Source organism: Engraulis encrasicolus, chromosome 4, assembly GCF_034702125.1.
Source record: "Engraulis encrasicolus isolate BLACKSEA-1 chromosome 4, IST_EnEncr_1.0, whole genome shotgun sequence".
In the NCBI taxonomy this organism is placed as follows: domain Eukaryota; kingdom Metazoa; phylum Chordata; class Actinopteri; order Clupeiformes; family Engraulidae; genus Engraulis; species Engraulis encrasicolus.
This window is the reverse complement of record NC_085860.1, coordinates 16746544-16771663: the sequence shown is the minus strand read 5'-3', so window position 1 is coordinate 16771663 and position 25120 is coordinate 16746544. Positions and strand designations below refer to the sequence as shown.

Below are 25120 nucleotides of genomic sequence, written 5' to 3'. Positions count from 1 at the left end.
GCAGCAGCAGCAGCAGAGGGCCAGCGCCGGCTCCAGGGGCCAGGAGAGGCGGAGGGGGGGCAAGCCCGGCAGACACCCCCTCCTGGAGGAACCAGCTGGAGGTCAGTGTGGAGACTAGAGAAAGCATGCTGCTCAATACATGCATGCTCATAGATGGACACACAAATAATAATAACAATAATAATATAAGGATATAACTACCGGCTTACTAGTGACTATAAGCGTTTATTACAAGAACCTTAATATAAAGCGCTACCGCACTTTTTATACATGAAAAGGGGGATCTTCTGCATGGTCCGCCATTTTGAATTTCCAAAAATAATCATTACTAGCAGCAAAAATGACTACTTGGACCATACTAGAAAATATTTGTTTATTACTTAGTAAACTTTCATGTAAAGATCAAATTTGGCAATAGGCAGCCCAGTTTTAATGAGCAGCATAGTTGCAGTACCTTTTTTGACCATTTCCTGCACAGTTTCCCTTTAAAACCTAACAGGAACCCACCACAAATCTAATTCAGCCAGCGGAAAGGTAGCTGGTCACAAGACAAGTACACAGGTCTACTGGTTATTTAAAGAAGTTAGCTGTGTTGAAAGGAAATTGTGTTTCCTTTTTTTTAACTTTTATTTTTGACACCTCTGATGCATGGTCATAGATGGACACCAAAAGACAGTGTTTCCCAACCGCATTATGTTGCGTACCCCTTAAGCCTTTTTTTGTCATACCATGCGTACCCCTACCTCACTCTTGCACTATGTCTCTTCCTTTATCCTTGTGTGACTATTATATGCTCAGTACGTGTTTGGTAGACTATCCTCTTTTTGCACACGGGCCCCCTAGTGGGCCCCTTCACTCATTGCTGAAAAGGCTGAACTTCGTCATAACAACATTGCTATGACATGACAGAGCCTTCAATAATTTTGGTGACAATAAGCTTATAGCAGCTTAGACATGCTTCTTCATGGACACACAAAGACACACACATGTGCACACATGAAGCCATGCACACAGAGATAAAGTGTACAATGTACAGTAGGCCTACATATTATGCACTATGTCGGACATACACATATAGAAAAACACACACACACACACGCAGAGAGAGAGAGAGAGAGAGAGAGAGAGAGAGAGAGAGAGAGAGAGAGAGAGAGAGAGAGAGAGAGAGAGAGAGAGAGAGAGAGAGAAGGCCAGCGAGCGCTGACAGGAGGCAGCCGTAGACAGCCATTGGCCTGCTCGTCAGCGGTAGACAGCCATTGGCCTGCTGGTCAGCGGTAGACAGCCATTGGCCTGCTGGTCAGCTGAAGACAGCCATTGGCCTGCTCGTCGGACTTAATCACTATTGTCCTTTTGTTCAATACATCCGAATGAATTACACATGAGCTGTCTGGCTGTCTGGCTGGAGCGGATACTGAAGTGCCCAGGCAGACGGGCAGACGGCCGTCTGGGTTCTAGGATGCCTTTCCCTCTCTTCCTTCTCTTCTCTTCTCTTCTCTTCTCTTCTCTTCTCTTCTCTTCTCTTCTCTTCTCTTCTCTTCTCTTCTCTTCTCTTCTCTCTCTCTCTCTCTCTCTCTCTCTCTCTCTCTCCCCCTCTCTATCTCTCTCTCTCTCTCTCTCTCTCTCTCTCTCTCTCTCTCTCTCTCTCTCTCTCTCTCTCTCTCTCTCTTCAGACAGCAGTCTGGGCTCTAGGATACCTCTCCCTCTCTTCTGCGCTCTCTCTCTCTCTCTCTCTCTCTCCCCCCCTCTTCTTTTCCTTAACTTTGTCTTCTCCTCTCCTCTCCATCACATCTTCCTCTCCTCTCCTCTCCTCTTTCTCATTTCATCTCTTCCTTTCCTCTCTCTCTCTCTCTCTCTCTCTCTCTCTATCTCTATCTCTCTCTCTGTCCTATCTCTCCTCCTCTCCCTTTCACTGCATTCACTAGCTGCAAGATGAGACTGTGAGTCCATAGGGCCACTGGCTAGTAGGCATCCCTGATGGGTCAAAGTCAGTTTAAGACCAGTAGGAGTTTACCTCAAATGCTACTACAGTACTACTACACGAGCACAGCTGGTGATACTAAATAAAAAAACATTACCATTTACTACTATATTATATAGTAATTTATTTATAGTATATTTTTGACTTTGGATAAAGGAAAGTTATAATAACTAGACTTTGAACCTCAGTGGGATTTTTGTCTGATGAAACAAAAGTTTAATAATAAAACTATATAACAGAAAGGGGAAAAGTACACTTTAAAGCCTAAAGTAAATGTCACACTGTACTTGTGCGCTCCAGTGCACCAGCAAGAGTTTCAGAAAGACAGTCACATCAAAATGTCCAGTCAGCATGATAAAGTGACATGCTCTCTTGCCGATCCTGTAGCTGGCTGTCCAACCATGAACCTATCCGATGGAGAGAAGAGAAAAGTAAAAAGAGAGATGGAGAGAGGATGTGTGTGCGCGTGCGTGCGTGCGTGCGTGCGTGCGTGCGTGCATGCGTGCATGCGTGCATGCGTATGTGTGAGACAGAGAGCGATACAGAGGGGGAGGGAGAGCTAAACCGCACGAGTGTCTGTGTGTGAGTGTGTGCGTTAAAGAGAGGAAGATGGTGAGAATAAGTACAGAGGCATTGTGCAGAGACAAAAGAGACTGTGACTAGTGACTACTAAACGCATTGTTCGCTCTGAATAAATTAGCATAAAGTCAAGAAAGTGCGGTAAACTTGTTTCTTTTGAAGTATTGAGCACTCCTGCGTTTACCATCATCTAGAAGCTGTGCATGGATCTTTGAACTGTTGTATTATTATTCATATTGTTATTGTTGTTCTTGTTGTTCTTGTTGTTGTTGTTGTTATTGTTATTATTATGACCAAGGTAGTGACTGTGCTGCTTGAGCCTCTCCCACAACTCACTCTCTCTAGTTTAGCCGGCTCTCTCTCTCCCCCCTCCCCTCCCCTCCCTCTCTCTCACTCCCCCATCCTCTCCCACCCTCCACCTCTCTCTCTTCCTTAGTCGACCCGTCTGTCCCGCCCGTAATGAGAGAGGGACAGTGATGAATGCACTCACTTCTCCTGGGTCAGCCGGGGCCTTCCTTGATGGACACTGGGGGGCCCTGAGCCTGGCCTTGTGTGTGTGTGTGTGTGTGTGTGTGTGCGTGCGTGCGTGCGTGCGTGCGTGCGTGCGTGCGTGCGTGCGTGCGTGCGTGCGTGCGTGCGTGCGTGCGTGCTTGTGTGCGTGTGTGCGTGCGTGTGTACAGATGGACATGGCAGTGTGTTTGAGAGAGAGGGTGGAGTGGCAACGGTTGTAGTAAGCAGCTTTGTCCACCCATGTGTTGAACGCTACCGTACAGCATCACAAATATGACAAGTGGTCAGCTGCTCATGCCTCAAGGTGCCGGCTCCATCCTTCTCTCTCTCTCTCTCTCTCTCTCTCTCTCTCTCTCTCTCTCTCTCTCTCTCTCTCTCTCTCTCTCTCCATCTCTCTCTCTCTATCTCTCCATCTCTCAATCTCTCCTGTTAGGTTCGAACATCCTATTCTCACTCCATCTTTGTCTATCTTCCTTTCTTTCTTTCTTCCTTTGTCTCCTTCTGATTTTCCTTTCCCTGCCACCATCTCCTCCTACCCCCTCCCCTCTGTCTTTCTTTGACCCGGCCACCTTCACCCTTCTGCACCCTCCCTTTCTCTGTCTTTCCATCCTTTCCTCCCTCTCTCTTTCTCTCTCTCCCTCCCACTGGTCCTCCATCCTGCTATCATTCCATCTTTTTCTCTCCCTTCTTCACCTTTCCCTCTCAGCTTGTCCTTTTCTCTCTCTCTCTCTCTCTCTCTCTCTCTCTCTCTCTCTCTCTCTCTCTCTCTCTCTCTCTCTCTCTCTCTCTCTCTCTCCTCCCCTCTCTCCATCTCTCCATCCTCTAGGGGTGGGCATCAGAGACAGATTAAGCCTTGCCTCCTGTTTCAGCTGCCTCTCTCGTGTCTCCACTGTGGTCAGTCATCCGTGTTTCACCAGCAGGCCGTCAAGCCCTGAGAGGCTGCCCCAAACATCTGCACTGTCTGAGACACTCGCTCTGTGTGTGTGTGTCTGTGTCTGTGTCTGTGTCTGTGTCTGTGTGTGCATGTGTGCGTGTGTGTGTCTGTGTGTGCGTGTGCATGTGCATGTGTGCGTGTGTGTGTGTGTGTCTGTCTGTGTGTGTGTGTGTCTCTGTGTGTGTCTGTCCGTCTGTCTGTCTGACTGTCTGTCTGTATTAATGCGTGCATGCCTGTGTGCACTGTCTGAAAGTCGATTCTCTATAGCACTAAATCTGTGGACCAGTCATGCAGTGCTCTTGAGTGCAGAGCGCCACGTCACAGAGACGCTTCAGATGTCTTTCCTGTTTTAGTGACAACAGGTTAAGGTTATTGTGAATTTGCTGATACCAGAATGGCTATGACCAAGTCCCTGTGTTATGTCATAGCATTCTAGTACTATCTATCTATCTATCTATCTATCTATCTATCTATCTATCTATCTATCTATCTATCTATCTATCTATCTATCTATCTATCTATCTATCTATCTATCTATCTATCTATCTACCTCCTCGTTAGGCTGCAAGATGCGGCCCTAGTCCACCTGTGTCAATAAACACTATCAATCAATCAATCAATCAATGCATCATTCTCCTTCTCCTTCTTCTCGTCAGGTTGCAAGATGCGGCCCTGGTCCAGCTGGTCGGAGTGCAGCAAGTCGTGCGGCGGGGGCATCCAGGAGCGCTTCATGACCTCCAAGAAGAGGGGCAAAGCAGCCCAGGGCAACGCCGCCTGCAAAGACCGCAAGGAGATCCGCGCCTGCAACGTGCAGTCTTGCTACAGCTAAACTTACTGTACTCTCTAAAACAAAAACGCAGTGTTCATTCAGCACTTAGAGAGTCAATCTAACATCTTCTGGAGTGTATTTTGGTGCCAGAGTCCCAGCTCTCCAGGTGTGGAATTAACACTGCCGTTTTTTTTACTGTGCACCAGGGCTGGCTTGCAGGGGGTTGGTATTCTGGTATTCGATGGGTTGGTTTCTGACGGTGGGCTTTGTTGTTTTGTTGTTTCTGGAAATACTGGGGGGCGGATAGATGGGGTTTTGTTTTTCACTGGGCTGTTGAGAAAGCGGCTTTTTGATCTGTAAAAGTGGTAACCCTAGGTGGACTGCAGCGACTTGAGAGACGTCAGAAAGCTCACATTGTAAGAGCGTTAAAAGCTGCTCTCTGCTGAGGTCTCTCGTAGATATATATTTTTTGTTTTTGTATTTTTTGTTTGTTTGTTTGTTTGTTGTTAGAAGATGACTGCGATGTATGTACGTAAGCTGACTAGACTGGCACCAGTTAATAGTCTTGAGTAAAAAGTAGATGCCTTTTCTTCAGTAAAGATAAAGATCTTACATATACTATACATAGTACCATATATCCAACACCATCACTGACAAGCCACGCTAAAGGAGTGTGGGGTAACCGCCTTGACAGGTATTGTTTTTATATATACATGAAGAAGCATTTTAGATCAAAGGTTTTCGCCTGTGCTTGGTTCAGTCCCTGACAACTTCTATAGCTTGTGTCACTGTTAAAAGTCAAAGCGTGGATCTCTCTTTCTATTCTTTATTCCTCTGGAGGATCTCACTGCTAAAGCCAAAAGCTGGGAGACAAGAGCAAATGCCAGCGGCGCCTCCTCTCCTCTCCTCTCCTCTCCTCTTCTCTTCTCTTCTCTTCTCTTCTCTTCTCTTCTCTTCTCTTCTCTTCTCTCCTCTCCTCTCCTCTCCTCTTCTCTCCTCTTCTCTCTTCTCTTCTCTTCTCTTCTGTTCTCTTCTCTTTTCTCTTCTCCTCATCTTTTCTCTTCTCTTCATCTCTCTTCTTCTCTTCTCTTCTCTTCTCTTCTCTTCTCTTCTCTTCTCTTCTCTTCTCTCCTCTCCTCTCCTCTCCTCTCTGTCAAGGGCAGACACCCGGGATTTGCAGTTCAATTGAGTTTACCTCCGGTGTTTCCCTTCTATCACAGTGTGTGTGTGTCGTGTGTGCGTGTGTCTGTGTGCGTGTGCGTGTCTGTGTGTGTGCGTGCGTGTGTGTTTGTGTGTGTGTGTGTGTGTGTGCGTGCGCGTGCGCGTGCGTGTGCGTGTGCGTGTTTGTGTGTGTGTGTGTGTGTGTGTGTATGTGTGTTTTTGTGTGTGACACGTGCCAATGTTCTTTTCTGTCAATGTGTGTATACACAGTGTGTCTGCGTGTGCGTGTGTGTATTTTTCAAAAGTCCAAAAACGCCTATTTTGAGTTTTATCAAGTTGGCTTATCCGGGATCAATAAATGATTGATCTGCATCCCCGCTGTCATGTGGAGAACAATTGATTTATTTCCCCCTACACTCATAAAAGGCTTGTTCTGTCAAGGTATTTTGCTGACTAGAGTCAGTTTATCGTGATGAAGTATCATTGAATTAACCTTAAGATCAGATACATATGTAGAAAGTACTATGGCCTGTGTCTGGTTCGAATTTATGCTCTTGAACGGGAAACACAGGCCAGTAACCATTCCAGGTTTTTTATGAACCTCTGTGTCCTTTTCTAGGTCCAAATCTGTTGTTACTTTTTGCTGTATACAGGCATAGAGGCTTCTAAGGTTGTTTACTAAGGTTAGGGGCTAATGTGTCACATTAGGGATTTTATTACTTTCTGTGTAAAGTTTTGATATTTGTCACTCAACGCTCTTGCCAAAGTCATGTAGATGGTTTTTTTTTTCATTTCTGTATCTTTTCCCTCTGTTTCTCTGCCTCAGTCTTCTCACCATCCTCTTTCTCTGGCTCTGTCTCTCCTTTCAACAATATGTTACTATTTTGGAATAAATTCACCTTTACAATAAAAGTAAACGTGACAAAACACTCATGCATTTTTTTGTTGTCATGTCAGAATAATACCACATGGAGGCGCCATTTCATAAAACTACCGTGAGCATGACCAATGGGTGCCCTGTTGATGCCACAAATGTTTTTTTGTCACTAGAGGGAGCTAAAAGCATTCACTTTAAAGATTGAAAATGTTCCTAGATCAGGGGTACTCAATTAAAAGTCCCCGAGGGCCAGTTTTTCAAAATCCCTCCCAATAAAGGGCCGGGCCGGGCCGACACGAACCCCCCCCCCCAAAAAAAAAAAAATAAATAAAATAAAATAAAATAAAACATGATAAGTCTTTTGTAAGCACAATACACACGCACTCACACCCACAGCAGATATTTAGTTTCTAGTGACACGATGGGAGAACATTTCTCTCATAAAGGGCCTGCATTGTGGGGTGAGGTGCCTGCCTTGCTCTCATTGCCACCCACCCTTCAGTATTTTTTTTAAATGACATAAGATTATCTGTTAGCCTATATTTGCAGACTACGTTCATAAAGAATTATTTCTTAGTGAGAAAACCAATAAGCCTGAAGATAACACTTTTCAAACACGTTGCTTATTATGACTTTGTTTATGCAGCTCTCACATGCATAATGAGAATCAGAGGCAATAATGGACCCAACAAAGAGGACACATAGATAGGAGAACACCAGGTTTTGTCAACAAGAAAATGGCACATTTGATGCCATGTTGATTAAATGCAAAAGCCAATAATACATTGTCAAGTTGCTCATAACTTTGTTTGCAGTCTTATGGGGGTCTTAGCATTCCAAACGAACTATTTGGGGACTGTTTAAAAGTGTGAAAAGTTTATTAAGCAATTCGTTTTTAATAGGCTACCAATAGTTAGCTGCCAGCAGAGTTCAAACACAGTTTGCCTTCATTTGTGTTAGCAACTAGCTACAGCTACTGCTAAACCAATTCGAAGTCCTAACACACTGTTTGCAATCAAATGTGGACCATTACTTTCAAAAACGATGCATAGAGAACTTTGTGAATAATTTATTTACAGGCTCTGATACAGTCCTTCCCTTGTAGTCCACCTCACACAACCTCTAATGCCAGCGTCGTAGGTGGTTCTGTCCGGAGCCAGCAGTGACTGACACAGAGGGAGAAACTGCCGGAGGGGGCGGGGGACGGCACGCTTCTTCATTGCGTCTGTGGCGCGATTTCAAATTAAGAGCCGACAGCGCTTTTTTTTAATTTTTCAAAATGTTTCGAGAGCCAAAAATAGATGCCCCGCGAGCCACAAATGGCTCGCGAGCCGCTATTTGAGTATGGGGGTCCTAGATCATGTCAAAACAATGCATGTTTTGAGTTGGACGCCTCTTCATTTTCTGAAGACACTGACTCATTGTGGTTTGTGGATGTCTCCATTTAACTTGCCTTTTACAGCTTCTGCAGAATGTAACCCAAATTACTTCTTTGACAATCAAACAATAGCATTTCTAAATGAATCCAGTTAGAATGTAAAACAGACAGAAATCAGAAAGAAGATATCATTGTTGGTGGTGTGTGTTTTTGCTATGCAAATAATTTTGCAGAAATTGATGCACTGATAAAAATGTGTGCAGCCAACTAACACAATATGAGTTTACATTTAGTGAAATCACCAGCCCTGGTTCTTGCGTTTGTGTCTGCTGTGCTTGTGTGCACAGCTCCACATTAACCTGCTGTTCTATTGATGGTAATTCGTCTCCTTGGTTGCCTGGCACCTGCACTCTCAGAAATAAAGGTACAGAACTCGTCACTGTACCAGTACCCTCAAGGGGAGTACCAATGCGTCGCTTGATTGGTACCCCAAAAAAGAGGTGACAGATGCACATTGGTCAACATTGCCAGAAAGTAAACGCACCTCTTTTTTGCGGTACCAATCAAGCAACGCATTGGTACTCCCCTTGAGCATACTGCCACAGCGGCGAGTTTTGTACCTTCATTTCTGAGAGTGAGGTTTTTATGCTCAGCTCAGAAGTTGCTTTTAATGGCTTGATTAGAGCCAGAGTAGCCAGATTTTTTAATTGTAGTCTTAGAGCCGGCATTTGGCTTTCATTGTAGAAGCTTTATTTACTTTCTGGGTAAACATACTCACAGGAAGAAAACGAACAAACCACTTATAAAGGATGCAGACTCATTTCTCTAAAATTCCCCTCCTGATGCACATGTGCTATAAATCAGCTGCATTTAACCTTTTTGCAATTGGGAAGCTGCAACTTGTGAACCTTTCGTAACCTTTTCATTTGAATGTTGCAATAAAGGCAACTCAACAACGGAGCAACAAGAAAGACAGCACCTTCTGTCCCTGGACAACAAAGGAGAGTATAACCTAATTAGCCAGTGTAACGTTCCAGCATTATCCTCCATCCAGCAGTGTACCTAGTAGCCTACTGTAGCCATAGCAACCCCTGCAAGCCTACACACACAAGGTTTCGTCAAGAAACATTCCCTCAAAATAGCTCCCCACAGACTCTGAGATATCCATGCATGCAGTTATGTGTCCAGAGAGAAGGGGGAGGGGGGTGTCCTGGAGATGTCCATGCATGCAGTTATGTGTCCACAGAGAGAGGGGGGAGGGGGTGGCTGGAGTGGCATGAGGGTGGGATGGGATGATGTGGTGAAGGAGGGAGGCAGGTGTGTGTTGTCTGATGTGCACTGATATATCCATGCATGCAGTTATGTGTCCACAGAAAGTGGGGGTGGGGAGCTCAGAGATATTCATGCATGCAGTTATGTGTCCACAGAAAGTGGGGGTGGGGAGCTCAGAGATATTCACGCCTGTTTATGTTGCCATGGGGTGGCTGGAGTGGCATGAGGGGAGGATCGGATGATGTGGTGAGCGAGGGAGGGGGTTCTGGGGTGTGTTGTGTGATATGCATTGTGGGATGATGTGGTGAGGGAGGGAGGGAGGGTGGTGGTGTGTTGTGTGATGTGCATTGTGCAGGCCATTGTGCATCCCTCTCTGCACCGTCCCTTCAGCGCAGGGCAGGGCAGGCTGACCCATCTCTGTGTCTCTGCACTGAGCTGAGATGACAGGTGGTGGCAGCGGTGTCCTTCAGGGAGAGAGCGAGAGAAAGAGAGCATGGTCCCTGTACTCTTACTCTAATAGCAGGGCCATGGTGGAGTATCTGCGATCCGTCAGCCCTGTCGAACCCTCAAGACAGCCCTGCTCTAGCCTGATTATCATCGACTTTCAAATCTCTTCAAGACTTGGTCTGACCAAGAGCATAACAATTAAAGTTTCCCAAATGGCATGGTTGACCTGCCTCCCTACATTTGCAACTGGTTACTAACTAGATACCAACAAAGTGGATGGAGTTCCCGATTTTCCTGGAGATGAGAAACAATATGTACATTGCTCTTGGCCTCACTAGAAGCAACGCTGAAGGTGTTGCGTCACTAGAAGGGTGTGGCCTGGCTACCCCTGCTCTGGGGTCTGTTTCTCGAAAGCGTCTTTGCTATCGTCGTTAGCAAAGTCCTTCGTACGAGCGACTCAACTCTTTCTCGACAGCGACGCTCACCTTCCCATCCAAGGGAACGGTAAGACGGTCTTAAGGCGGTCTTAAGACGGTTAGCAACGACAAGAATGGAGAAACGAACCCCTGGTCTGCTCAGGGCAGTGTGGGTCACCTCTGCTACAGGTGTGCAGATGACAGGGGAGGCCAAAGGGGTGCAGTTGTCCTGGACGTTTGATCAGCCAAGCACAGCCCCTCCACGAAAGCTACTGTACAGATGTGGACCATTCTGGGTCGTGTGAGATAACATTCCATCCATATACACCATTTCTCCAGGAGAGATACAAAGGGCATGAAATCGTGTTCAGGAAATGCCTTGTGTGCTACTGGTTGAAACTTTATTTAATTAGACCACCCATTCCTTCACTCACTTTTTAACTGAAGTGGTACATCATTGCCCTAAACACACCCCATTGAGCCGGTGGAAATGCTCAACATTGATTGATTCCCTTTTTTGGGGGGGATTTGAAATGTTGTATGATGGTACGCCTGGCCTGACTAATGTCTCGAAGAGACTTGCTGTGGCGATAGCCAGGCTAGCCAGACTCAGACCTGCGCCTTGAGGGTTCATCATGCGTAGCAACCCTGCTGAAGAAAGCTTGCCTGTGCTTTTTTGCCTCTAGAAGCTCCTTCAAGGCAACGGTGCCTGACAGGCACATACTATTCCTCGAGCCACAAACCCTTGCCTTTAACTACACTTTGACCCTAATCCTAACCCTGAACTCTAACACTGCTTTGCTGTAGCCTTTTAATGTGTGCTGTTCCACCAGTGGAACGCTGTAATAGCCACTGAAAAACCTTAGTGCTACACCACTGACAGTAAACAGGGCCTTTGGTAATACATCATTATGACTTTGGTTATTGCCATTCTGGTAATAGCTACTTTATAACAGGGGCCGTCTCTACTGGCGCTGTAGAGGACAAAAAAACAACACCCAAGACCATGATGAACAAGCAGTGCCAAGACTGACCGGAGCCACCTCATGCATACTTCCTGAAGGCTCATAGCCTCGCCTTCATCTAACAGTTCAAGCTCGAATGCCATCTCCTGCGTCTCTCCTCTCTTGTCTGTCCGCCCACCTCTGCTTTAGTTTCTCTCTTTCTGTGGCCTTTTCTATGTGAAGGTTTCTTCCTGACAGCCTTTCTTTCGTTCATTTTTTTCCTCTGTCTTTCTTTGTCTATCCATCTCCTGCTGTCAATATCCCCTCCCTGTCCTCCTTCTCCTCCTCCATCTCCTCCACCTCCTCCATCTCCTCCTCCTCCATGGAACCTGACCTTGACCTCCTCTTTTGAATAAATGCACGCTCCGTTTCAAAGTCGCTGCCCCCGTGCATATATCTCTCTCCGTGCATGCTAAGCGGAACTCCCTCCTCCAGATCCTCCAGATCTTCCTCACAGCCAAGTGAGCACAGCAGAGTCAGACTCTTTAGTCCTGAGCTTTTTAATGGCTGCATGCTTTAGTTTGTCTGTGTGTGTGTGTGTGTGTGTGTGTGTGTGTGTGTGTGTGTGTGTGTGTGTGTGTGTGTGTGTGTGTGTGTGTGTGTGTGTGTGTGTGCGTGTGTGTGTGTGTGTGTGTGTGTGTGTGTGCGTTTGTCTGCTTCAAAGCCAGTGCAGCTGAACAGCAAAATAAAATAAAATTAAATAAGCACACCTCCGTTGTCCCCCTTAAGCACGCCGATTGATCTGGAATAGAGCCGTATTTTTGCGCGTAGACCGGTGAATTAATGTGTACATGCATGAATATAATTGAGCTATAATAAGAGCATTCCCCCTTTTTTATTGGAGAAAGGTGGGTTGTATTAGATGGCAAAGCCTCTGGGGGCGATAGAACTGCAGCCGCATATAAACATGAGCTATATATGACATCTAATATCAGCATATGGTAGGCCTATGTATGCATAAACAGATATATTACCTCCCAGAGAATAATAATCTTTGTTCCTCCAGCAAGGAAGAGGAATGTATACTCTTGAACTGAACATGTCCATAGTTCATATCATTTTAATCATCATTGCTTGCGTTTTTTGACGTTTTTTGCACATTTAACATGTGATGTTATGTGGATAAGTTGGTGGCTTCGATGATTTTGCCTTGTTGACTGTTGAAGTGGAAGACATTGGAGTGTCCTGTTCTGAGGAGCTCCACAAGGACAGTAATTGTGCACCCACCGCACTGCGGTAGAGCGGGGCAAGAGTTTTTAATCAAGGATCTCTATCGCCGTGACGAATAATAAGCTGCCCCCACCACGCACCACCACCCCTCCCAATACCTGACCCCCCTGCCCTGCACACCCGCTTGTCACTGCCACCATCTCCAATTCATCAGCCATGGTCGACCTGGGATTGGGCCTCTCTTCCTCTTCCTCGTCCTCTTCCTCTCTTCTCCTCGGTCCCAGGGCTTTAATCTCGAGCGCGGTGATCAATAATATTCCGACTCGACTGCACACACAAATGATCTCATACAACACGCATGAGCCCAGGGATGAGGAAGCCTGCTCTAATGACCCAGCTCTGTGTGGAGAGAGAGATGGAAAAAGAGAGATAGAGAGAGAAGCAGACAGAGGGGCAGAAAGAGAGCGTCTTATAAGCGAAAAAGAAGAGAAAGAGGCCATTCTAGACTGAGGGAGCCGAGACGAACATCCTTCCCCCACACCCCACCTCATCCCTCCTCCTGCCCCTGCCCCTGCCCCTGCCCCTGCCCCTGCCCCTGCCCCTGTGCTCCATCCCCCTACTGAACACAACATCCTTCCCCCACCCCACCTCATCCCTCCTCCTGCCCCTGCCCCTGTGCTCCATGCCCCCTACTCCTGCTCCAGTGCCTAAGCTTATGGTCACGCTGAATGTCATGTCGCCAGGTGATCTTTTATAATTTGGTAAGCCGGGCGGCCCTGTCAATACTGTCCAGACCTGGCGGGGGCCAATTGTGGCAGTCGGTTGGTCTGCGGCGCGGCGGCTCCATAGGAGGAGCGAGGAGTAGAGTAAGGAGTGTCTGTCTGTCTGTCTGTCGGCATCCCTTCCAGAGAGCAGAAAGGTCAGTGGATAAAAATAGATCCAGTGCTGACAAAACAAAGTCGAACGTCAAGTGTTGCCATTTCTCAAAAGTTTTAAGGCAGCCTACCTATAGAAGAATGTTACATTGTTTTCTGGCGTAGTGAAAGAAAAAAAAATGATAATACCCTCTTTTATGCCTTCACATTCAACATAATGCGAATGTCTGTTTTGTTTTGTATAAGGGTCATGCATTGCAATGTTTTCCTTTCTGTTTATCTTTTTTATAACACTGTTTTACCTTGCTCTTCACTTCTCTCTGGTCTGCCTATTTTGTTGTTTTTAAAGTACTTTATAAATAAACATGACTTGACATACAGTACAGTTGCGTGTTACAACAATTTCAAAGTAGTACTGCACAACAATTGACTACTGGATCCTTGAACTGAATCATGTTACCTCAAATAGATATAATGAGAGTATCCTTGACAGAAACACTCCTTGAGAACAGTCGATTCCCTTCCATCCATTCAAATTGGATTATTATTGTATTCATGTATTCATGGGCCTGCATAGGAACCTTTAATAGTGGGCCTTGCTGTTTGCTCGCCCTAGTTACTTCAAAGTTGACTCCAAAGAGCTTGTCTTATTGGCTCAGGGACCCGAGATCAGGGCTGGACTGTCCATCTGGCATACCAGGCATCTCCCAGTGGGCCCTGCACCCTGGTGGGCCCCTATTTTCAGAAATGTAAAAAAGGGTTTTTTTTAACATTTCTGAAAATAGGGGCCCACAAGGGTGCGGGGCCCACGAGGGTGTGGGGCCCACTGGTGATTCAGTTCTGCGCCGCTAATTATGAGGGGCTCCCTTAAGCCAAAAGTGCCCGGGCCCTATTTCCCCCCCAGCCCAGCCCAGCCCTGCCCGAGATTACAATTATAATGGCCATTACTGATTATCCCCTGTGATGGTTAATATACTGTAGATGTAGATGCATCCACCACAGCAGAGGAGGTCGTAGGCTGCTGCTCCATACATGCCCAGGGCCAACACCCCCACTCTTCCAGTCAAGGCCTAATTCAATTTATGCTTAACATGATTCACAATATTCAATAAGCTATAGCAGTGTCCTCTATCTACTGCTGTCTACCGTACTGTTTACTGTAAGAATGGATGGAGAAGCTGCAGGGTACAACCACTCCCTTGAAATTTGCTGAAGTATCTACAGTAAGGCCGGTAGAGAGCAAGATTTAATCATTAGTTTTGCTTCTTTGGGTGTGCCAGCTTTCAGGCCTTACTTGTGAAACTAAATTTAACTGTCATTTACAGTGTGTATATTGCATGGATACATACATCATTACCTTAAATAGACTGTGTCTATACAGTGTGTATACTGTATTACATGCAAAGAAGCCAACAGGGGTGGGGGTGGGGCACAAGGGGTCAGTTGTCCCGGACCCAGAGAGCGACAGGCCCCAGAATCAGGTCCCCGTTACATTGTATGTATTGAGTGGGGATCCCTTTCAGATTACTTTGTTGCCGGCCCAGCCAGAACTGCCAGCGTCGCAGATTACATGGGTTTGATTGTATCTTTTTAACTGAGTCAATTTGATAAAGTAATGCACGCAATGCCTAAAAACCATGGCAGGCGTGTCATTTTAGGAAAAATGAAGTGACACATTCTGGCCTTGTATTCAGATTGTTATGGATAAAGGACACCCTTAGATTTGGAAGCAAGTACCGGCAGACATGCAAATTAACGTACTTGCCAAAACTGATCTTGTGCTGTGAAATGAACGCCTGAAGGCTTGAATCTTTGGCTTCCTTCCTCCCTCTCTTTCTCATCTGCAAGTTGTAAGTGTGAACACCTTAGTTTTCAAGTTTGGGGTCGGGACCCCATATTGGGTCGCCTGAAATTAGTTATGAGAAAAAATACTGCTAAAAAGTATTTTTTTCAACTTATGACTAAAACGGCACAAACAATCTTAAACTTTCATGAATATCTACTTTTTGCCTACAGGTTTGCTCCAGTAAATCGCCAAGTTAAACTACATAGAAAGCATATACAGTATATTGTCCAAAGTTAAGTGTAGGCCTATGGGGTCACCGGAAATTTGGAACGTCAAAATGGGGTCACAGACTAAAAAAAGGTTGGGAACCACTGATTTAAGGTATCATCACCAGGTAGGAATACCTAAAGAGAGGGCACACACTTCCCACAAACACATAACAGAAAACGTGTCAATGATAATAAACACCTATGATTTATTTTTAAAAATGTAGTTGATGTTTTTTTGTTGTAGTTGTTCTTGGGATAACCTACTAAGCTGTTGAGCAGGATTTACCACATAAGCATAATTCTCTTGGCTAAATGTGGGCGGTCTTTGGAGTAGAAGTTCTCCAAAAAAAAAATGGTGGATGTGCGACCCGGCCCCCATATCCCACCCTGGGCAACGGCCCGCCTCGCCCATATCAGAAACCAAAACGCCCCTGTAATCCACAGACAACATTATCTTTATGAATAAATAACGAAGTGTATTTGCATATCAGTATTAGCCAGACTGTTCTCTCCCCCATCTCTATAAAGTGTTTTATTTTTCAATCCGTAGACAGTCTAGCAGAAGTAAGGTGAGGGCAGCCCACTCATCTTGAGTCCTGGCTGTCGCGGTAATGAGCTCATTATTGTTTAATGGACTGCTATTCTACCATGCGCTTCCACCCTCACATACTGCAGGGGGGACTGCCTTTGGATGGAGGTTTTCGGGTGCAAACACAGGAGAGTACACAGTGCAATGCCTCTATTGTAATACAAACTTGTTGTTATGAAAATGTTACTGTAATGACCACATGTTGATTTAGAGTTGTGAGTTGGAATCAACAGTGACCCCATGTACCGAGGGATGCCTGCCTTTGGCTAGAGATTCTTTCTTTATTTTTGTGTATAAAAGAGAGTACACAGTGCAGAACTATTCTATTATGACAAGTTTGTTGTTACCTAATGTTTATGAACTAAAACTGCTACTTATGTAAGACTGCAGCTAATGGTGAGGCAGATCGCCAGCGGTGACCCCATCGACTGAGGGATGCCTGCTGCCTTTAGCTGGGGCTCCTCTTTTCAGATTTTGGGTTTGAACACACGAGAGCACACATTGCAGAGCCTGGATTATACCGTTTTTCTCATACACTTTGGAGCATCTCTCGAATCTCTGGCGCAATTTGCAAAATATAATGTCCATTTTCAAAACAGTTCTAACAAATGTGGCAAAACACTGTGGATGAGCTGCAACACCCAGTATCTTGCTCAAAATCTGTAATTTGTCTCTCAAAAGCATATTTTTGTGTCTACGAATGTGTCAGTACTATCAGAATGGTGTGTCTTTGTGTCATAGTGTATAGCCAAGATAGTCAAATTAATTTGTCATGTTGTCAATTGACTAGTACACTTCTGAGGGTCTCTTCTGATGACAAATGTTGTTTAGATTTGATGATAAGTAAATTTTACTTCAATATTGATCAGATACAGTAAGACTGGACTAGAGATATACATTTAGAGTATGACTAATTTATTGAATAGCCTAGAAAAACTAGCCAGGTGTTAAAATGTGCCCTTTTACTTGTCTTGCAGGCCCATGTGGGGTGAATATAGAACTGTAAAGCAAAATACACAATTTTAAACATTACACTGATAGTGAATAAAGTGGACTCTATTGTAAAATATTGTTAGTATTATGTGTGGAGCATAATTGCAGCTCACATAAGGCATCGAGTAATGCAGTACAGTGCTTATTGTTATATGGCATGCCTATTTTCTTTTTGAAATATTATTTCCCTTTACTGACTTTGATTAGAGAGGGTCAGTATTTACCTGGGAGCAATTTTCTCATTCAAATCATATTCCTAGACGAAAAATGTTTTGTTGAGATCTCTCTTTTTTCCAGCAAATAGTGAGTCGGATCACCATCAGATGACCCATCTACAGAGGGGTGCTTGGCTTTGGCTGGAGGTCACGCAGTGTTTCTGGAATAAGAACACAGCAGAGCAGTGTACTAAACGGTAGGCTACTTGTAAAAGCACATCTATGAACCCCCCGTGTCCAAGGAAAAGCACACACCGCTCCTGTGATCGTCTGGCCTCCGGTAGCCTATGTGCTGTTTGGGTTTGTCTTTGGCCGGTGTTCATTGCTCAAAACACATCCCACCAGGGAGTGCAGATATTGAGTGTAAAATGGACTGAAGGGTAAACACACAAATAAAGCAAATAACGACAACAGAACCCCACCACCGCTTGGTTTCTGCTTTTCCCCTGGGATCACCTCTCTTTCGCTCTCATACCCCCTCTCTATCTCTTTCCTTCTCTCCCTTTCTCACACCCTCTCTCCACTCATCTCCTCTAATCTCTCCCCCTCTCTGCCTTTCTCCCAGAGAATCGGAATCTTCTGTCTACTTGGCTACTCTTAGCCAAGCCCGTTGATTGAAGCATATCCAGTCATTGAGATGGAGTCATGATAGATAGATAGATAGATAGATAGATAGATAGATAGATAGATAGATAGATAGATAGATAGATAGATAGATAGATAGATAGATAGATAGATAGATAGATAGATAGATAGATAGATAGATAGATAGATAGATAGATAGATAGATAGATGGATGAACATGAAGACATACTATACAAGACAGACGGCTATAGACAGATCTTCAGTTATTCTCTTTCAGTGTCGAGAGGTTGTACGAAGATAAAAGTGAATTATTTTATTTTAAATCAGCATTTTACATAAAAGTGAATTACAGCTCAAAGTCTGTAATGCTAATTATCGCTAACAAAGAGAACATTATTGATGGTACTTTGGAAAGACAGTTACACATAATTTCTTTCAATGTCTTGAAGCTGAAAGTGTGATAAATTGCTTGAATTCAAGCAAGGTGTTTTTTAAGCAAAGGAAATCTCTGAAGTATGACTATATTGTATTTCTTCACAGTATCCATCTACTTGCAACACAGCCTGTGAAGTACAGTATCTTAGGTTACAGTTCCCTTATAAATGTGGCTTGTTGAGGCATGTGACATTTGCTTCACCAACCAAAAAAAAAAAAAGGGGGGGGGTTGTTGTAAAGCTTTGCTGATTCACATGGTAAGGTTTAAAAGTGTCAATGTCACATAGCCCCCTGTGCTAAAAAGCCTCGCTCTACCCTCATTGCCCACAGCTTCGACATGACAGTGTTGGGAAACTGTCGCCATAGAAACTGAAAAGTAACAATGGGTGCCTGACCTCTCCTGAGACATGGCGACATTATCGTTCCACGTTATTACCCATGCGCTGTGCAGCAGAGCTGGCTGTCTGCACACCTTAGCAGCAGCGAGCGTGGTGTTATGACATTTATTCCAGTCATCATCACCAGATTAGCCACGGATGGATGGATGTGCATAGCATAGCCTGGCATACAACCAACCATAACCACAGTGAGAACTCTTACTTTTAAAAAGAACTGTCAATTGTAGGCTTTAATACTGTCAGTTTAGGTTTTGGTGCTATGGTTTTTGGTATGGTATAGTTTGGCTATGGTTGTATTTTCGGGATGCCCTAATTGTGTGTTGGCTATTTTGGTGAATAGTTGTTTTTTTTGGGGACCCCCTTTAAAACTACATGCTTCATCACAAGGATTATCCTCCAACGAAAGTTTGAGTTGAGTTGAGCTGAGTTTGAGTATTCTTTCACATGTAGTAATATGTAGGCAACGGACAGATGCTTCCATTGACAACATGTACTTCACTCAGTGAAAAGGCGGCGTGTGTACAGACACAAACAAAAACTGTGCCGTGTTAATTCAACATTTAGCCAAATTTAAGAAACATGATGTTAATCCTACTCTCTCAGGTGTTGAATTAACACTGTAAAATGAACTGTGGAGACTGAGTACCACCCAACCAGAGGGTCATATTGCGGTCGTTTTGGGAAGGTGTTGTGTGCATCCATTAGAGGTGTTAACACCGCCTGGAACAGCAGTATTTTATAGTACAGCACATTATGTGTTGACAGGGGGAAGGTGTTATGAATGTGAAAGCTTTTGAGAGGTGACCTGCCTGGAAAAATGGAAAAAAAGCAGCTGCGAATTCCAAGTTTATAGAAAAATAGAGGCATGTACACAAGGTTAGAAAGAAATCACGTGTTCACACAATGGCATGTTCTCCATAAATATCTCTGAGTATAATGAAAATAAAGACTGCTGTATTCAATTGCGTTATTTTTCTCTCGTACACAAGACATTGAGAGATAGACCAACTCCAGGAGGAGCAAGGCCGCTAACAGCTTTGACTGGACCTGAGACAAACACACCTGAAAGGGCCCCAAACCCAAGGAACCAATTATGGGGCCCCCTCCCCTCTCTTCCTGGGCCCGGAGCAAGTGAGCCCTTTGTCCCCCCCTGTCGGCTTCTCTGACCAGAGGTGCAATTTTCGAAACCATAGTTGCTAACTACGTGAACTACTTTGTTGTTTGCAATGCAATTTCCCATTGGCAACTACTCAAGTTGCTAACTGGCTAACAATACTCTTTTGAGAAATGCTTTGTGTGTTACAATTGGACTCCAAGTGTTGAATTAGCACTGCGCCACTCTACTGTGCACTGATATGACTGTAGCACTCCACTGATGTCATACGTACGACGTCATTAGTGTCTTAACTTATTTAAATGCTCCAATGTCCCATTTTCCAAGGCTGGCTCCAACATGCAGAAGTACCCAACGCTACTGGAGAGAGGTAAATATCATTAAGGTTGTTTATACACCACGTCTATTTATATCTGCCTGTGAGAAAAAGCCTGCTCTGTAGGAGACACAGAGAGAGAGAGAGAGAGAGAGAGAGAGAGAGAGAGAGAGAGAGAGAGAGAGAGAGAGAGAGAGAGAGAGAGAGAGAGAGAGAGAGAGAGAGAGATATCCAATACATGGATTCCTTCTGGCCTGGGCGTTTTAATCAAAGCGTGCTGGGAGTGGGGATGATGGACTGGATTGAGGCGTGGGCATAGTTAGTCCATTGTTGCATGACAAGCAATACCTTTAAAGCGTTCAAAGGTGACATAAACAGTTGGCGCTCAATACGATTAAGACTATCCCTGAATCAAGGCTAATTACTGCTGTGAGACAGTTTTCTTGCATATTCATCAGATCTTACCCAATCTGTTCTCATTGGCGGCATTTAGGACATTCAGAGGTGAACCAGATATGGACAGGACTTCTTGCATGCTTTGAGCCGACATCTTGTGTCAACACTGACTATGTTATATTGCATTGGATTTACCTTACCTACAGTAGAGTGACTTCCAGTGACTTACGTGAAAGGCACATGTGCAATATGGGTGGTTAGATTCCTTGACTGCCCAAGGACACTGCATCAATGGCTGAAGGAGTACTGTAGGACTGTGCAGAAGATGATGTGCTCTCCCTCCACCCACATCTTTTCCCAACTGCTGCTGCAGGAATCAAAGCCATGTCTCTCGAATCTGTACCGATCAGGCCACAGCTGTAGGAAATAAACTGACCATGGCATGATCTACAAAGAACTGTTTCGAGAGCATGAGCACAGGGTAGGCGAAGGGTGGGGGGAAAACGGTCAGTTGTGATTGGCCCCAGTGAGAAATGGGTCCTCATTACCATCTATGTATTGTAAGGTGGTGGGCCCTTTCAGATGAATTTGTCCTGAGTCTGGCAAAAGCTCTCAGCAGCCCTCCAAGAGTGCATTACCTACAACTAGAAATGCACTCAGAGAGTGCAGACGTCTGCCAAGGAACCTGTTTAATGGAACATTTGACTATGTTATACCCTCATTTTGTTCAAGTCTTCCTGCCTTGTTTTTGTGGAGCTAGAAAATTCGTCATATCCTGCAATAGTGATCCGGATCACCACCAAAATATAATCACTTCTTCCTTTTGTCATTTCTAACAACTTCCCAAAATGTCGTCAAAATCTGTGCAAAACTTTTTGAGTTATCCTGCTGAAAGACAGAAAAACAGACAAACAAACCAACACGACTGAAAACATAACCTTCTTGGCGCAGCTATAACCAGGTGTCAGAAGGAGTTCCAGCTCAGCTTCCCACATTCCTGCCAACTTCATTTTGCTTCCCAATGTACTGTAGCAAAAAAAATACTACACACAGCATGTTTTGTCACCCGCAGTATTTCATCATGTCACTAAATGACTTTTTATTCTGCTCCACGGCTGAGGAGGATTCTTAACAAAGGGAGACCTTGAGTTTGTAGCCTTTTAGAGTGTGCATCTCCCAGCAGTGCAGTGATGATCTGCCAACTGCATCTCTCCTGTCCAAATCGTCACGCAGTGTCTATTCTTCCAGGAATCGTTATTCAGTTGACTTTCATTCCTTTCGTACCTTTCCACCTTTCAGAATCTCAAGGTTCTTTGCTTTTTTTCTTTTACAGTACCGACAGAGGAGGAGCCAGAAGCCTTTGTTGCTAAGATCTAGCCTGCCTGGGGCATCAACAGCCATATGCAGTAGGCTACATCAACAGTATATTAGTTCCAATAGCCCTCCAGATGTCCCCGTCCCCTGTAGCCTGGTCCTAACCATCCCATAATACTTCCATTTAATTTCGTATTCATGGTCAACATCCTACCGTAGGATAAAATTACAAAGTACAGTAGGACCTTTTGTCAGATCACCGGCCAAATCCGCTCAACATCGCTCCACAGAAAACAATTACCAGAGATAGTGCGGAGCCAAGTCTCTTGACGACAGTACGTAGGATGGTGCGCGAGGTTACCCGCCGTCCCCTGTCCCCAGGCCTCAAAACCCTCACCCATACAACTCCCCAGCCTCACGACAATCCATCCATCCATACATACATCCATCCATCCATCCATCCATCCATCCATCCATCCATCCATCCATCCATCCATCCATCCATCCATCCATCCATCCATCCATCCATTCATCCAGCCAGCCATCCGTCTATCCATCAATACCACCACGACCTCCACCACTGCTACAGATCAGATGCAAATAGAACAGCATCAGTTTTGAATGCAGGCATACACTACAGTATATGTGACTCATAAGACGGCTGTTTTGGTGGAAAGTGCTCCATTAATGCTGATCTGCCCTGACAAAGGAGGTTGTGTAATAATATAGTGAGAGAGACTCCCCACGTGGAAAGCCTTCAATGTCAATTGCTACACTTTATTTCAACACGGTAAATGGCTAAAATAAAATGCACTTACTTTCCTATCTCTTCACCATGCATGTTGACAACTTGTGGATCCGTGCAATCTGTGAAATATTATAAAGGTAAATGTTTCCTGGCTATTGTTGGTTTAGTGATGACTGCCCCCCCTCCCCCTTCCCCATTTCACGTTCGCTTTGCATGGAAAAAGTATTTGGCACCCATGTTGTGATGTTGTAGTGATCGCTTTGTTCCATCACTCATGATGTTCCACTGCCAAACGGAACAAGAAAATGTTCCACGGGCAGAACATAGCTATCCCATGGCTTTATGGTATTTTTCATCCTAAGTAGGTTTACTAATTTAGAGCCATCCCATAGGAATAAAGAAATAATGATCATCTTCCTATCCAGTATAAGAAGAACACATCCCATACTGTATAGTACAGGGGTGGGCAACTTTTTTCATTCGAACGGCCACTTCAAATTGTATAAAGTCCTCCAAGGGCCGTACAATAAACACAAACAGGATTTCCCCCTGCACTTTAGGCCTATTTTGAAGGCGGCCACCTTTACAAAAGGTGGGGTACCTTTACTAGGTCCCCAGAAAATATAACTTAATTGTACATTAAACTGTATAACATAAAATTTGTGTCAGAGGCCGAATAAGAGGGCCTCAAGGCGAGACATACTGTAGGTTCCCAACACCTGGTATACCGCAATGTGTATGAGGGACTCATATGGCTCATTCTATAAAAGTGCCCCATTTCTTTCACCAACCCCCCACCCCCCACTTACATCTTGTATAGGCATGTAAGTTTTCTATGTATATTTCCTTTGGGACCAGAGCTAATGTTGCCGTCCTTTTCTCCTTTGTGGTGCTGTCATAGCACGAACGAGAAAGGGAAGCCTGTAAGCCAGACATATCCACTGTGACTGTGGACATGTATGGCATGTGTACACACGTAGTGCTGTGCTCATTTCTGCATCTTTGACCTGTAACTAATTAGCGTTGACCCTCTCTAGGGAGGAGTAGAGGGAGGAGGGGGAGGAGGTGGGGGGAGGAAGAGGAGGATGAGGTAGAGGATGGGGAGGAAGACGAGGTGGAGGAGAGGGAGGAGGGAGGAGGTGGGGGATGAAGAGGAGGAGGAGGTAGAGGATGGGGAGGAAGAGGAGGATGGGGAGGTGGGGGAGGAAGAGGAGGAGGAGGTAGAGGATGGGGAGGAAGAGGAGGTGGAGGTGGGGAAGGAAGAGGAGTTGGGGAAGGGAGGTGGGACAGGAGGAGGAGTATGGTGAGGTGGGACAAGGAGGAGTACGGGGGGGAGGAGGTGGAGGAGGTAGAGGATGGGGAGGAAGAGGAGGTGGAGGCGGGGGAGGAGTAGGAGGAGGATGGGGAGGTGGGACAGGAGGAGGACGGGGAGGATGTGGAGATGTGATGTGCTGGCAGCTCCACAGGGGTGGGTGGGGTGGGGGTGGGGGTGGTTGCCCATTACTCCTCTCCATAGGGCTGGGGGAGAGGGGGGGGGGGTTGAATGCGCGGGGGGGTGGGCGCCTATTACTCCTCTCCCTATGTAAATAAGTCATGAGGTGACACCAGGTTTTCACATGCAGAATCCCTCTCTGACAAATCTATCGACACTAGGAGCAGAGGAGGAGGTTGGAGCGCAGAAGTGGGGTGGAGGGGTGACAGGTTGGCGGGGCGGAGGGGTGGAGGGGTTGGCAGGGTGGCAGGGTGGCGGGGCGCTTCTTGCACTTATCAGTGTGACGTCTAATTAAAACACAAGAGGAGCTGGCTTAGCCTTTCTCTCTTTCACCCTCTCCCTCTCTTTCACACGCTCTTCCTTCCCTTCTCTCTCTTTTCTCTCTGTCTCTTCTCTTCCCCCCTCTGTGTGTGTAAGAGCGTGAGAGACTGAGAAAGAGAAGAGGCAGGAAGAGGTGAGAGAGAATGAGAGAGATAGAGAAAGAGAGAGAGAGAGAGAGAGAGAGAGAGAGAGAGAGAGAGAGAGAGAGAGAGAGAGAGAGAGAGAGAGAGAGAGAGAGAATGTTTTCTCGTTAAACTCTCTCTCTCTCTCTCTCATCCCAAGAGACTGGGAGAGCATATGTGCCCATTGCGTTAGAGGAAGCCTATGTATAGAATCACAGCGGAGACATAAATTGTTTGTAAGAAATTGCACAGAGGCCCACAGTACAGTACAGTACAGCAGGGTCTTCCAGTGCTGCTTGCTACCTGCCAGAGATTACATGCGCCACAGACAGGGGGACGAACGCACATTAACCCACTTACCACGCTGACTGGATTCATCACAGTGCTACAGAGAGGGAAAAAAATAAAAACAAAACGTATGCTACGCCAGTTCTTTCCTTGAGAGGGAAAAAAAGAGTCTGGCATTTTTCTTCATGGGTATATTATGTGTTATTGTAAAAGCTAATTACTGTTTACCAGTGATGGTTCTACACATTTGGGGACCTTAGGCAAAATATGGACGTCTTGAATTATTTTTGTTGACATTTATCATGGCGGGGCTGACTGTTGGGGGCCCATAGAGTGGACAGTCTTGATGGGGCCCTAGGAAATTGTCTA

At 45.3% G+C, this 25120-nt stretch overlaps 1 protein-coding gene across 1 annotated transcript in view; it reads left to right on the top strand.

Moving 5' to 3' along the window:
* Positions 1–5735, top strand: part of spon1b (spondin 1b) — a 122674-nt gene extending 116939 nt beyond the window's left edge. The window contains exons 15-16 of the mRNA XM_063196817.1: positions 1–101; positions 4658–5735. The exon at positions 1–101 is cut by the window's left edge and continues 262 nt beyond it. Of these exons, the coding sequence (XP_063052887.1) occupies positions 1–101; positions 4658–4830 (274 nt within the window). The 3' untranslated portion in view covers positions 4831–5735. The remainder of the gene's footprint in view (positions 102–4657) is intronic.
* The last annotated feature ends 19385 nt before the right edge of the window (positions 5736–25120 follow it).